Genomic DNA, 16,067 nt, shown 5'->3' on the forward strand with positions numbered 1-16,067 from the left:
CCCTTACCTCATGTGGAATCTGGATGAAAGGTTGGCTGAACGTTAGCTTTATTATTTTCTTCAATCGGGTTAAGAACAAGCTCCCAGCACTGTTATTCTAATTTCTATTATTATTGGAGCGTTCCTTGATGTTGTTGACAATCAAAGTGCAGAAAATATATTTTAACCAACCTTTGCTGGATTTATATCTGATCTTATATCTGATCTGTGAAAAACAAATCTTTAGCCTAGCTTGATAAATCTTTAGCCTAGCTTGATAAGATAACCACTGTGGCTTGCACCGAAATGTAACTTTACATTTTTTTAAAAGCTTGCAAGTTAAATGTAAATGTTTGGTTACACATCATGCCTGTTTTTTGTTAGCTGGCTACGCTAACAGTTTCTTTGCTACACAGATATTTGCACACAGCTAATTCTGCTACTGTCAATTTGAACTCCCCTGGGTGTGAAAACTGTCCCTGGACACTTGGCAAAATTTGTGATATGGGAAATTCTTTTCAGATTCCTGATGCCTTGTGTCTAAAGAGTGTTTTGACTCATCTTCTTTCTGCTGTCCCTTCCACTTTTTACCCTCTCAACTCAAAATTTACCTCACCCCGAGTGAATTTGTGTTTTAATCCTGCATCTTGTGCACAAACTGAAGTACAAATCTATTTTATGGATACTCCGTCTGTCTGTCACACTGCGCTGGTGACTCTCCTGTCAGTGAGCTACACAGGTGCTGCATGAAAGAATAAATGTGGTTTCATTCTCCTCATATGTCAGTTGTTGTTATTTCACCATAAAGTCTAGCAAATTGCAGCGATTTGCAGTCATAAATTTGTCATGCACAAGTTTCCCCTCTGACTCCAGCAGACATTCCTCCTTCAGCTGGCACAACTGCAACTAACTTGCAACGCTAATGCATGAGACAACCGGATATCTCCTGGAGAGAGCCGGAGGGGTGTGTATGTGTGTGTGTGGACCTGTCATTCTTGCTTGAGTGATGCTGATGTGAGCTGAAGTGGCATGACTGTGGCTCTCTATGAGGGAGGTATGGCACAGAATCCAGACTGGAGTGGGGCATGGTGAGCGTATGTGTGTGCGTGGATGGTTTTGGCAGACATCAGACGAGGGGATGTCATGGCCTTCAGACTCTCTCTCACACACAAACATCCATATCCAACAGCAGCGAGCATGAATGGTCATTCAGCTCCAGCCAGCAGTATGAAAACAAGTCAAAAGGAGGAAGAGGAGGAGGAAAAGGGGGAGGATGAAGGATGGGGTCTCGAGCCAAAAGAAACATGGTGGGCTCGTCTGTCCTCCTCCCTGTCCTGACGAGCACCCCAGGCAAATATTCTGTGAATGAGAGCATATTTCAGGGGGCTACGCTTCCATTTCACCCTGCGAAGGAGCAACAGGAGGAGGAGGAGGAGGTGGTGGAGAGGTGATTCATCCATGATGTCATATGAGATGAAAAATTCTTAAATGAGTCTCAATGTGCAAAAGAGGACATGAATTTTGGCTTGCTTCTTGGTCTGGTACCTCTATTACTGACGTCTAGGCCTGTACAGTGCTGAACCTTAACCTCTCAACTCCTCAGGTTTCTTTTCTCTGCTTGTTTGCGTGTTCAAAGAAACTTCCTCTGTAACAATTCTCAAAAACAGCTGTGCTGATACAAGTTATTTTTCTTAAGATTCTTATGAAACCTAATTCCATTTTTATACTATTTCTAGACAGCATTTCATTTGTTTTCATTGCTAGTGGCGGAGTCCGCCATGTGCCTACTTTATACACATTATTTTGTTGATAACAGCCTTACTATTGACATGAACAAACAACTTGCGTGTTCATTTGTGAGCTTTAAAGGTGCTTTTAATTTCAGTTTAATTTCCTCTGTTTCTAGTATTTATGCTAAGCTAAGCTAACCTGGCTGGCTGGCTTTAGCTTCTTATTTAATGGACAAACCGGGGAGCGGTATCAATCTTCTCATCTGACTCTCGGCAAGAAAGCAAAAAAGTATTTTCCTCAAATGTTGAACCTTTTCTTAGCACAGAGGACATTATGAGCTGGGATATTTTCTGCACATGTACAAGGATAAAAAAAGTTTAAAATGTCCACTGGTTTATTCATAGAACAAATTAATAACTGCTCATGGAAAATAGAGCCTTGAGCTTGTCTTAATATTTGTGCTTGAACACCTAATAATAACTATTTTTGCTACGTTCGGTCTCTTTCTCTACACTTTCCACTTTGTTTAGGAGCTATATTAGTAACCAGGCTGACGTGTGTGGGACGCAGAGCCTTGACACAGTCCTTTGATCTCTGGCAGCAAACCCACGATAATGAGGTGATTTTATGATCATTGAGAATTTATGCTCATTGGATGTAACAGTTTTCAATTCAACAAATTATGAGCCATGTCTTTGTAAAGCTCCAGTTTGACATTTCCTCAACTTCTCATATGGCAGGCAAGCTGTTAAGTGAGGGGTCTTATGAAGTTTGCTGTGGGTGTGACACATATCCCTTTGAAGTGGTGGTTAATCACCATGCTGAAGAGGTTTTGGCTCAGTGGCTACAGCTGGTTAACCAGAGGAGTCGGAGCGGGGGCCTTTTGGTTGACGTATTACCACAAGGCAGGATGGCACAATGGAGTCTGATAGAAGACAATGTTAAAACATAAACAGTGAAGAGAAGAGTTGATCAAGGGGTTCTCTATAGAGCCAGCACTTTGTACCAGCAGTAGAAAGAGGAATACAATCTCAGAATCTTGTTGCACACTCTTGCACCCAACACCAATATTTGTGCATTGGATTTTCTTTTGCCAATTTTCTCTAAATTCAGTTGAAATTTGTGATAATTATTTTAGCTTTGTCTGTTTAGGTTTTTTTCTTGCTGTATTTTCTGGAAGAACCAAGGAGATGACAAATATGTAAATTTCAGTCAGAGAAACTTACATCATTGATCCGAAAAACACTTTGCGGGTGATGATTGGATGTTACTAGTCAGCTGATACCAACGCAGTCAATGATTATGAAGCAGGAAAGAGACAACCGATGACAATCCGCTAAAGCAAGCTAAGCTCTTCAGGTTTCCCTGAATGGATGCTACGCTTAAGAGCACAATTATTCCTGATTAAAGTATAGTAGATATAGTTAAACTGGAAAAAAACAATAAGATCTCACTGCAGAATGGGGGGCTTGAACAACAAAAATGAGTCATATGAATATTGGTCTGCCACCAGTTTCGATTACATTCAGGCAACTGAAACTTAAGTTCAGGGAAAACAAAGAAAGAATTGTGGTCATGGTTAAAAGAAACCAAAATTTAACTGCAGACTGGATGTGAATTGTGGTCTCCACTATCAAAACCATGCCCTTTGCACACCCAACCATGTTCCCTGACCTTGCTCTTAAGAGGTTTTGCGGCACTATAACAACATCGAGCTACTTTCAGGGCCCCAGATCCCAAGGGGCCGGCTGGAAATCAGGCTTTGGCCATCACCTCTGAAAGAGAGGAGTCATTATTCGCATGACCACAACTTGTTTCTTGTCAGGAAAACATAAGCATTAGTCATTTTACATGCTTGATGAAATGACTAATGCTATTGTTTTTGTGGCAAGGACAGTTGCTTTGGTGAAACATATTTTGAAACCGCACAGAAAACCATTTCACCATCAAAAGAAAATGCACAAGAGGAGCATTAGTTTCTCTAACTCCATGAAAACCAATTAGACAACCTCACGCTGAGTGATAACAGCGTTTGATTACTCCCTGGGAGGAGACAGATGCTATCTGGCTCTTTCGCTGAAGCAGCACGACCTTTAAACACACCACTGTTTTACTGAAGGGGATCCCAGTCCCAGCAGTGTCCTTTATCTCTGATGTAGGACATGGTGGTGTCAAAGAGCCCCTTGTGATCCCCCTCAGGACCAGTAGGAGGTATTTTAATAGCTGTCTGACCCATGGTGGCTTTAGCCCGCTGCCATCTCTCACACAGGGAAACTATTATGCTGCATCAGAAACTCAGAAAGTAGAGGAGACCCTGAAGAGATGTCAGGCAGCTCTTTTTCTCTTCGCTGCTTAGTTCTCTCTAAATGAGAGAATACAAAATGGCAGTGTTTCACCTTGAGGCCAAACTCCCATCAGTCAATCATCTTGAAGCTGAGATAACCACCTTCAGTAAAGTCTCCACATGCTGCTAAAATCTACAGTGGTGTTAGTGGATCATTCAAAGCTGATATGAATCTGAGGCAGGTTTTCAAAACTACACACCAGCTAGTATTGACATGTAAACACTGGGACAGTCTCTGTATTAACAAGATCGTTCACTCAAATTACAAACAGAAATGTTGCATGGAACTTTGACACACAACTTTGCACTGTTTACCAGCTTTTCCCATTTTCAGTTCCTCATATTAAATTAAATTATTTACAGTTCTGAGAAATATTTCCAGGTGGCTATAGTTAAGCTTGGATGAATCTACCAGAAACAAATAGAAATGTAACAAGTTGTTAATCTGTTGTTAATCTTTTAACATTTGTTTTTTGCTCTAGCCTTCCCGTGACTATCACTTGCCCCAACCACAGCAAATCTGATTTAAATCAGTCCGTGAAAAGCTCAATTTAATGATGATTTAGATAAAAACATACAGCATCACAGATGAACTGATCATGATGAGACAATCATGTGTGTGTATTGTTATTTTTTATGTTATATACTGCAGCTTTAAAACTTTAGACTGCCGTAACTCGAAGTCTGGCTCCAGAATTAAATATAACTACACCTGATTTGCTCTCACTTGCTCTGATTGAGTTGATTCGTGTTGCAAAGATCAGTTTTAATGTAAATATATAAACTTGTTGCTCTCATGGGAACTCCTCTGTTGTTTCTAATCAATACTCGTGAGCAGTTGCCATGACTCTCGTTGGCTGTGCGCTCCGAGGCGTCACCATCTGTCATCCAGCAGGAGAGTTTCATGCATGCGTCCTTCCCCGATCTCCTCCCATTGTAGAAACAGCTGTAGACGGTGAACCGTGGAGTGCGGGTCTGACACGGATTGCCTGGATACCGGCTTGGAGTGTAGGTGTGCATCAACCAACGAGAAACAGATTCGATTCTTTTCCCCTACAAAATACGCATAACAGTTTATTTTGAATGGGACTATTTCCTTGAACATCAGCCATGGCGAGCCGGCTTTTTCACTTGCTGCATGTATTTCTGATCCTGGAGTCCAGCTGGGGTAAACTCATGTCTGAGGATCTTGGTGAAGCCACGCGTCAAGGTCGCCGATGTCGCGCCGGCTTTGGATCACCGCGTCTTTGCGCACGAAAGCGCAAACCGGGACATGGTCTCCATCAACATGTTCAAAGTGTACGAGAAGTACAGTAAGGAGCCGCTGAGCCAGAGGGACGGAAACACCGTGAGAAGTTTTAAAGCTGTCCCGGGTGAGTGAAAACACGAGTTCAGTTCTATAAACTGCGATATTTGGTTTATCCAGACAAAATGAAATTATATTTACTGCTGATGCTTTGCACGTAGGTAAGGAAGAACGATAAATGTCTTCAGGTATCACCTTTATTTTTTATTAACTAACGAATATTGTTTGGACATTTTCTTTAAAATACTAAGTAAATTAAAAGAGAACAAAATTTCTCAGCTTTTTAAAATAATAAAGTACATTTTAAGCATGCTTTAGTGTTACTCAGGTCATTATAATTTAACTGATATCCAGTTGCTGGTCATTTTAATACATCACAAGCTGTAGGAAATTGATAAACTGCATTTTTTATGTCCAGAAGGAAAATGAAAAACAACACAAAATGACTCAGCATAATTTTTTTTTCTTCTTTGCCACATAAAAAAACATTTTGATATAACTTAAAACCGTTTTATGGCACTTATCCCTGAATGAAACTCTAGATTTGTCATCTAAATCTCATGCTTGTTCTCCCATTGTAAGGTGTGTTTTACTTACTTTTGCTGCACAATTCATTACAGATCAATCTTTTACAAACTGAAAATGCAGAAAAAAGGCAGAAAATACACATTAAACTTAGTAGGTCCAGCTGTGTGATCTTGATTATTTCATCCTAAATCCAGGTGTTTTATTAATCAAACAGCAGCTCTCGATGCCCTTTGGGCTAAGCATCTTCACCTCCATGCTCTGTCAGTGTTGTGATTTACTGAACACAGGGACTTTAAGTCCGGTAGCTGTAACAGCCTAGGTGTTAGACAAGAGCCTATTATCACACCCAGACACCGACTGCACAGCGAAAAGCCTCAGAGGAGCTCCTTCTCCTGTAAGCATTTCCATATGCCTACTGCAGACCTACTGGACCGATCCAATGTTTGTCTTTCAGGCTGTGGTGGAAGTGTGGGAGACAAGGTTCAACTTCAAGAGTATAGCGATCTAGGATGAGGTTTTTGGTCATGCGTGAGGCAGGCACTTAACCGTGCTTCACTTAATATTTTCCATGCTGCGGCTTATGTCAGTCAGATGTGTTGAGAAACATTTTGTGGAAGATATATTGGATGCTGTTATTCACGTCAGTCAAACGTGCCAGAGGGAGATGATAGAGGAGAAAGAAAAGAGGTGAGGGGAAAAGGTTCAAGGCAGCAACTTGATCACTTCAGTCATCTTTATTGTTCATTGCAGAGAGGGATGCTCCTCCAGGGCTTCAGCATCTGTTTGACAAAACATCTGTATGGCACATCACTGTCGATGAATTCCCTTTTAAAGCCATTAGAAAAGGCATAGAAGACTGGATGAAAATAAGATTGTTTTCTTAGATGTTTTACAGCTTGAAGAACCTTTTGTTCTTGTCATCCTTTTTATTCTCCTTTTAATTTCTTTTCAAATTCCTCCAGGAGTCTCACATGGGAAAGAGGTGTTCCAGTTCAACCTGTCCTCCATCCAAGACTCAGAGGTCATCCTCTCTGCGTCCTTTCACTTCCTCTACAAGCGGCCCCGCCACCACCAACGACCTTGGCGTTTCCGAAGACCTCGCCACCCGTCAAGTGGCCTCCAGCATTCCCATCCCTCCTCCCCAAAGCTCCTCTTCCATGGATCATCCCCAAACTCAGCTTTTGCAACACTGCTGGGAAACATAACTCTGGCTCCTTTCAAGAAAGGCTCTTGGCAATCGAGGGATGTAACAGCAGTGGTGAAACACACCAGGGATGTCAAAGAGCTTGTGCTAACAGTGGAGTTTGATATGGAGTCTGGGATGCAGCAGAGGAGCCCTCATGGACAGGAGCGAATCTCCCCGGCCAACCTGCCGTATATTCTGGTATATGCTGACGATCGAGCTATAGATGAGCCAAACAGTGTGGCTATGTCCCTCCAGAGGTACGGGCCCTTCCCTGTAGGGGACGACGCATCCTCCTCGGCCTCGGCCTCAAGGAATCCGGAGGGAGCTTCATCTCCAGATCCAAACAAATGATATCCCAGAGGTACAGTTCAACACCTTGAAGAATCACGAATTATGGCAGAACACGTATTTCCCAGCTAAAGCCAAAGCAGCGGTCAAACCTAGAAGGAGGCAGGGTCAGGAGAGCAGCGAGGGCCTGAGCAAGCCACAGGTGCTGAGCTTCGACGAGAGGACAATGAAGAAGGCCAGGAGGAGACAGTGGAGTGAGCCCAGGGTTTGTGCAAGGAGGTACCTCAGGGTTGACTTCGCCGACATCGGCTGGAGCGAGTGGGTTTTGGCGCCAAAGTCGTTTGATGCCTACTACTGCGCCGGGACCTGTGGGTTCCCAATCCCTAAAGTGAGCCTGATAAACTCTTAACTTTTAACTTCTACCAGTGGATTTATGTTATGTAAACTAGAGAGATCAAAGTTGGGAAAAAAAAGCTAGTTACCCACAACGACCCTCGCGGCATGCATGTGTTCATACACCACATCTCACATCAGGACTCAATTTAACTGTTTTTATCACTTTGATAAAAGAAATCTCTACTGTTCTTCCAGACTGTGAGTCGTAGACTGAGACAAACTAGAGTTTTGTGGAAATGTCCCATATTTTACAGTTTAAAAGGGATGGTAAATGGACTGCAGGCACTTTACAATTCATACATTCACGCAATGATGGCAACGTGCCACAACATAAAGTGCTGGCCAAACCATGTGGGCAGGAGAAGCTGGGAATCAAACTGCCAACTGTGCGATTTAATCGAAATTCATAACTACACATTCAAACTAAAAAGCATAGATGATATCATCTGACAATAAAAAAACTCTTAAACCAAAAGGCAAAAGCAAGGGAATATTAAAAGTACGCAACAGAAAATGCTGCATAATAGATTATGTTTTTACTTTCTCCTGCAGTGGTTTAATTTTTTGAAGATTTCTGCCTGTATTAGGACAGTTATACAGTTTTTGTTCAGTTGCTTCAATAAAAATACCTTTTGCTGTCACTTATCCCTTCAGGTGGTGCGGCCCTCCAATCACGCCACCATCCAGAGCATCGTCCGAGCCGTGGGAATCGTCCCCGGTGTCCCCGAACCGTGCTGCGTCCCGGAGAAGATGAGTCCTCTTGGCGTGCTTTTCCTCGACCCGAGCAGGAACATGGTCCTCAAGGTTTACCCCGGCATGTCTGTGGATACCTGTGCCTGTCGGTAGGGCTGGAGCCACAGGAGCTGCCAGAACTGCAATTGATGAAGAGGAAAAACAGTCAGAAGGACATAACTGTAGATTGAGAACACAGCAGGAAGGCACTTTTCAGATCGAAGGACAGTTGTGGTGAGACACACTGAGGATAACTGAGAGAGACTGGAACTAAAGTGATGAGACTGTCAAGGCTGTAGATAACCTTTTCTCTTGAGTTCTTGGACTTGTTTGGTGTCTGCCATGGTTTGACATTGCCTTAACTTTTTCCTGCTTATCTAATAATTTTCATAGTCTTTCTTCATTTGGTCCACGTTCATTTATTTCCCCTTCCTTCAAAAGTAGCTTAAGGAAGAGCTCCTGCAGGTAAATTTCTGTTGATTCTTAATAAGCTTTTTCAGTCCTGTTATGTTTGGAAAGATTTATAAAGAGATTTTTGCCTGTTTTGCTTTTAGAGAGGACTTGATTTGCTCTGGCCTCAGCCTGGACCCAACTAGACCTGGATGGAAACTACTCAGTCGCCTTGTAAGGCTCATTCTTAATGAGCTCAAAAAACTCCTACTTGCCTCTGTCTTTCAGATTCAGGACAGAGGTTTGGACAAACTGATGAACTGCATGTTTGCCTCACAGACTCCAGAAGGTTTTGGACACAGAGGTTGAATGGCAGCACATTTATATTCCATCAAAATAACCAACCGTTGCTGTGTAAATACTGTAGTTACTAACACAAACTAAATGGTGCTTGTTCCTAAATGATGTGTCACTCAAAGTGTTACACTGATGTCTTTGAACGCCTCCCATATATTAGCAAGAAATGGTATTCATGCATGAGAGGTAATACCTTGTTAGAAATGTATTTCAGTAGTCATTTGTTTATATCTTGTATATAATGAGTGTATTTTGTCACTGAGAGTTTAAGTAACAGAGGCGTTGTGTTGCATGTTTCTGCTTCGGTAAAGAGAAAAAAATGGTGCATTGCTGCCACCTGCTGTGCATTTTGGGAAAGTTGAAGGGACTTAAATCAAAAAAATTGAAGTTCTTCCATTTGCTATTAAACATTTCCCCTTAATACACAAATATTGTTCATCCAACAAGACATGTACAGTTTGTAATATGTACAGTAATGATAAAAGTAACTACAAAGGGATAAAAGTATCCAACCCTCTAACTGTATGAGTAAAAATGTATTTGAATAGTTTGATGTAAGTTTTAGTGAACCACAGACGTAACCTGCTTGTTATAGAAATAAACAGCATTGTACATACAGCCAAAAACAGTTATTGGCTTTTATTAGGTTTTATGAAAACAGTACATACAGCTTAGATGTAGATGTGAACATTTGATATACCTTGTAATAACTGCTTATCAATATAATATATAATAATATTATAATATCAATTATCCATATACTTTAGATGACAACACATTAGATTACATACTGTATATTTTATTTAAAGGCTGATACCTTGGTTTATTGATGTATTGTGCTAATCTTGAAATTTTTTAAATTAAATAACAGGTTTTGGACAGTTAAGTGTGTAAAGTCCCATGATTATGTTTCTTTTCTGTGCAGAACTACAATTCGAGTTCTCAAATTCACATGCAAGTCTGTTGTCTGCAGAAAAATTTGATCATATTTAATGTTATCAATGTTCAGTTTTACTCAGTTCTTCATGTGAAGGCAGTCATGTATGTCAGTGTTGTGTTTGTAATTTGTGCGTCTAGTCCCAAGTAGCCAAAAATTCACACGTGTTTTATGTTTTAAAGAGCTGTTAAAATTGTAAGGATTAATTAGATTAATTAGATTAACCCTTGGTTAGTTATGAAATTGTTGACCTTAAAACAGAAAAAACTAGCACTATGCAACTACTGCCTTCAACAAATGTCAGTATCAGTCATCAAACACCACAAACTAGTGGCCAAACCTTATATATATATATATATATATATATATATATATATATATAACCCTAACCCAGTAATGAGATGACCACAGTTTCACAGCAGAACTTTCTCAGTCCAGTTTTGACTTGCTGTGTTTGTTTTCATTCTGCATGCCTACACTATTTGCTGTATCCATGCCAGTAGATTTTGTCGTCGGCTTTCATCGCTGATTGACTCTATGGCGGTACAGCCACAGTGAAAGCATTTTTATGAAAAGCGGCACGACCCAAGTACTGACTGACTTCATGGGTGAAAAACAGAAATTCCAAGATAGACCGGACTCAGGCCAACGTCCCCAGACACATTGGCTTGTGGTTCAGGCTCAAAACCCCCACAGGGACCTGGGGTAGAGTCCCACTTTTCCTTCATCCATATAGGACTTACAGGATGTGGTGTTAAAGGCAACCAACCTCATGTCTTTGTATAGAGATACAGTGATAGACATTCCTATCAGATTTTATAGATTAGCACCATGAATCTGTATCAGGTCTGTTGCATCTAGTTGTTCTTTGTACTGAAGAATCCTGAAGTGAAGCGATCCTCAATGCTTGACCGACAGAGCAGGAAGTGATTTTGAATAAGATTTTTATGCCCCACCAGGATGTATTGTAAGAACAATGGTAATCCCATTACTTTTTATCTAATGCCATCATCCAGTCAAATACTTTGGTTTATGACCAAGTATCAGAGAGCTGATCATTGATAATTGCCCAGTGACAAGTGTTGACATTGGGAGAACGTCTAAGAATTTAAATCCTTAGATTTAAATGTCTATCACTTGTGGAATTAGATTTATAATTCACAGTACTACTTGCTGCACTTGTTGCACAACTCTATATAACTTTTTTTTTTTTTTTTACAGATTTCTATGACTATCTGAGCCTGTGAAGACATTATCTTCCTTATCAGTGCTATTAAAAGTGTGTGGTCTACAATGTGCAGTGCTTGGCAGGACGTCTGGCTGTAAGAAAACATGTAGCAATAATGCTGGTAGAGAATGCAATGTTCTGTTTTGTTTCCACTGGCCTCAACAAGTTTCACCCTCAAGCTGGGAAAAAGGCATTTTATGGAAATATCTGCTTGTCAGTAACCTCACAGTTTCCATTGCCTCCCTCATTATCGCCGTCGAGTGTTTACAGTGTCTTCATTAGCAGCCGGCCCTCTAATGATAACAAAGCTTAAAAGAAGGCATCAATGACAGTGATAAGCATGGCCGAACTACTATTTTGGTTGACACAAGTCCCCCCTGTTTACTCTGGGAGCATGGGAGCGGACATCAGGACAGTGGTACTTGCATGGGGGATCTCCATTTTCAAACCTTGCCACCGCAAAGTCTGCTTTCAAGCCGGGAAGAAGGTAAAGTTTGTGCCGGCTCAGTGGCTTAGGAAAGGATATAATTTCAAAATGCTGGGCTCCAGAGCATTTCTGTTGCAGGTGTGTTTGAGTTTAGTGGTTTCTACTGGCTCTTGTACCTGTAAACCACTCAATAATGACATCCAAAGCGAGGACCCTGAGGGATTCTACTCTCAGCTGTCAGAGGAAGACCTTCTAGGAGGAGGAAGACACAGACTCGAGGATGGAGAACCTCCTGGGAACCATGAAGGAGGGCTTTTTGAGGAAACTCAACCTGTCAGATGTTCCTCAAGAGCACAGCAAGATCTACCCTCCTCAGTTCATGATGGAGCTCTACAACAAGTACGCCTCAGACAGCTCGGCAATCCCTCAGTCTGATGTCATACGAAGTTTCGTTGTCCAAGGTACGTGAGCAGTGTTTGGCTTGTTGAGAGAGAAGTAAGGAGTGAATGTAGCATGCTAACATTTAAGGGAGTGTAGCAGAAATATGATACCCTCTCCTGTTAATCCACCTTGTAGACCTTCAGATTTATCTTGTGACCCTTGTTGGGGTCCCAACCTCTAGGCTGATAACCACTGCTTTAAAGCATCCCACAGCATTTCTTTCATTATGTAGTTGCATTATTGCACAAAAACCTAATTACTGCCACTTCCCACTACATTAAAGCTGAGCTGAGATTTGAATCCTCTCTTTTCTGTTAGAAAATATGAAGTAAAATTAAATTTTTCTGGACATTGTGAACACAGCGTCTAAGCTTCAGGCTAGGGGTTTGCTATGTAGCATGTCATAGCTCTGTATAGCCCACAAACATTGATATAAGACGGTTTTCAAATATTCAACAAGCCCACATAGTGTTGGGTATGTACTGTTAGCAATTTAAGGATTCTGTCACACATAAAAGTTCAACATTTGGGAGGACGCATCATGCTGTTAAGTTCATGTTCCACTCTAGGAAGCTAGCAAGCTAAGGCTAACTAGCTTCCACATTGAAATTAATAACTAGCTAGCTTAGTTTGCTATAATATAAGCACATGCAGAGTGTTGAAATAACAAAGAGCAAGGTTGTGTGGAAAAAAAAGAACTTATATTTCTCCTTTTTGCTAATTACACTTTATATTTTATGTATTTAACACTGTGTGCAAATCTCAGCTGCTGTTTCAGACACGCTAATCTCTTTCGTATCTGTCCAACAGATATCACGCTCTCTGTGACCAACGGCACAAAGTCAAAGCACAGGCTGCAGTTCAACATCAGTGTCCCCAGCCATGAAAAGATCACCGTGGCTGAACTGCAGCTCTTCTTCATCCCAGATGCCAGGTCAAGGGTCCCCTCCCACAGTTTCAAGTCCACTATCAAAGTTTATGAAGTGAATCACAACAATTTGACACCCACAACCCAACTGCTGGTAGGCAAAGAGGTGACGGGCTCAGAGAGCATGTGGACGACATTTGATGTGACCACAGCTATTCAGAGCTGGATCAAGTCAGGAAATGGAGCGACTGTTTTTGATGTGGTGGTGGACAGGAAAGACTGTTGGGCGTCAGATAGTGGAGCAGAGGTAGCAGGCTGTTTAAATATGAGCATGTCTATTGGTGATAACACCTCAGCGGCTTTAATAGTCTTCTCAGATGACCTGGGTAGCAGAAGAAGGGAGGCAAAGAAGGAACTAAGAGAGATGATCCTCCATGAAGAAGAAACCATCTTACACTCGGGCGCCGACTGGAACAGAGGAGGGCAACTTCCAAATGAGATCCCGGAAGCTCAGCATTCACGGAGAAACAAAAGAAAGGCAGAGAGGGAATACTGCCGGCGGACCTCGCTTAAGGTCAACTTCAAAGACATTGGCTGGGACAGCTGGATTGTGGCGCCTCCGGAATATGACGCCTTCGAATGTCGAGGCCTTTGTTACCACCCGCTGACAGACGAAATGACCCCATCCAAACACGCCCTCATCCAGACACTGATCAACATCAGGGACCCCAAGAAGGCCAACATGGCGTGCTGTGTCCCCATCAAACTGGACCCCATCACAGTCATGTATCAGGAGAATGGACGTCTCACTATAAGATACCTGTATGAGGAGATGAAAGTGGCAGAATGTGGCTGCAGGTAGTTGGAGAGGTTTGGTTTCCTTTGGTAGTAGCGCAGGTAATTGTAATGGTTCAGAATGCATTTGATTCAAGTAAATCAAAGCATTGGATGAGATATTTTTTAAAAATGTCAACTTCATAGTGGCACAAAAGGAAAAGTCATACTGTATATATACTTTATGTATATATTTACACAGCAGCCATGAAATTAGCATTAGAAATTGGCACTCAGCATTTAGAGTTTATGCACTTCCTTTAAATTCCCAAAACTCAAAAATAGAAATGAAATGGTATTTAGAACCTTTGATCTTTGCTAAAATGTCTTTTTATTTCATTTCACATGGTAACACCACTGAGCAGAAAACCAAAGGAAACAGAAAAGTTTTTACACTCTATATTTAATACTTACTGCCTGTACATAAAAAGCTTATCCTTGTAATGCCTTGGCTTAATATGTTTCAACTTTAAAACTAGTAAAATGTTTGTTTTTTGTTGATTTTTGTTATCGTTTGTTGTTTTTTCCTCTAGTAAATAATGTAAAACAACAAACAACAAAATGTTTAAAAAATATATTTTTTGTTAATCTTAAACAGATCCACTGATATTATATATAATATTTGTTAAACAAAAAAAATGACTAGTTGGCATTAATAGGATGACATTTAATCACATCTGTTCATCTGCTAATCCTGTGCTAGACATGATGTAAATCTGTATATTACTATTTTAAGTGTGATTTGTTTATATTAATATATATTTTGTAGCAGTCTGCAAATTACTGCCACGTAGACTTGTACAGGAGGTTCAGCTTAGCACAATGGTCAGTTTATGTATGCTGCATTGCTGCTGTTATTTCTACCATAGAAGAAACTGTCTAGAAAGTTCTGTAATGTTATGCCGGACAGCTGTAGCAAACTTCTACAGCGGACATGACTGCAAGGTCTGTATTTATCACTGTGAGACTGACATTTTCTAATGTTAAAATGATCCCAAATTTCACGTAATTGCAGTTAAACATAAGATAATCCTTTATTAGTCCCACAATGGGGAAATTTACAACGTTTCAGTCTACCAAATCTATAATAAGATCTGCCTCCCCCTTTGTCAGAGCTGCTGACCCTAAAATAACCCAGTCCTTCCAGCTTTAAGTGAAGAGTTTCTACTGTACTGTGTGTCTCATGACGTCTGGTTTTGAGGTTTTCCATCTCTGAAATGAATAAATAAAAATCTTGGGAAAATTCTATGTCTATATTATATTTAATTTTAGCTACTTATATCATCTATACAGCTCATCTGCATTTACTGCATTTCAAACTCCAACCAACAAAACCATTGCAGGCTGGCTCACCAAGTACAACAGCTTCTCTAGACACAAAAAACATGCATGTGCATCTTCATTACATCTTTACATGTTCTTTAACTGTTCTTTGAATTGAATGATTATTTGCAATGAGTCCTCCAAGTTCCCCTCAAATACTCTCACAGAAGCATACCTCCTCATATTGCTCTTCATACTATGTCACCTGACTTCCTGCTTTGCCCACTAGAGGTCACCAAACAATAAAGTACAACTATGGGTCTTAATAAGCTTGCTTTGCACAGACAATGCATGGACTCATTTTTTGCAGTACAGGCTCTTATTTGTGTCCAAATTAGTTGAAACTTGGTTTGTAAATTCATTATGTAATGAATAAAATAAAATAAGAAATTTTAAAAAAGCAAAACATACAACTCCTGTTCTAACCTGTCTGTAACTGTGAACCCAAGTCATTTCATTATTTTGCACAGCATTGGCTGAGTAAATATTTGAAGTCAGTGACATCCTTATCAGAACTGGGGATAAGTTCATGTGCAGAAGACACTCCATCCTCCATGGGTAACCCAAAATTGCTCCAGCCTCAAAATAACACAAAAACACAAGGAAAGCAATCCCATTTTAAGGTCTTTGACGTGCTAAGAAAATAATTGGCTCAGTTGGCCTTTGCCTCATAAGATGTTTCTCCAGTAGTCATGGACACCATGTGACAAGACAGCCATTTTAAATATCTGTTGTTGTTTCATTTTTACAGGCAGTCACAAATAATCTGAAA

The 16,067-nt window shown here is 40.7% G+C and overlaps 2 protein-coding genes across 2 annotated transcripts; both read left to right on the plus strand.

Annotated features, from left to right (window-relative positions):
- The first annotated feature begins 4,861 nt into the window (after positions 1-4,861).
- On the plus strand, positions 4,862-10,118 carry LOC108872690 (growth/differentiation factor 10-like). Its single transcript, XM_018660508.2, is given in 5 exon segments — positions 4,862-5,266; positions 5,268-5,427; positions 6,851-7,386; positions 7,388-7,750; positions 8,413-10,118. Coding segments are annotated over 5 exon segments (1,353 nt in total). The 5' UTR covers positions 4,862-5,164; the 3' UTR covers positions 8,605-10,118.
- Positions 10,119-11,719: 1,601 nt separating this feature from the next.
- gdf2 (growth differentiation factor 2) lies at positions 11,720-15,217 on the plus strand. The gene is given in 3 exon segments (XM_018660535.2): positions 11,720-12,084; positions 12,086-12,290; positions 13,081-15,217. Coding segments are annotated over 3 exon segments (1,482 nt in total). The 5' UTR covers positions 11,720-11,727; the 3' UTR covers positions 14,001-15,217.
- Positions 15,218-16,067: the final 850 nt, after the last annotated feature.

The sequence above is a fragment of the Lates calcarifer genome, linkage group LG23 (genome assembly GCF_001640805.2).
Source record: "Lates calcarifer isolate ASB-BC8 linkage group LG23, TLL_Latcal_v3, whole genome shotgun sequence".
NCBI classification, from domain to species: Eukaryota; Metazoa; Chordata; class Actinopteri; family Centropomidae; genus Lates; species Lates calcarifer.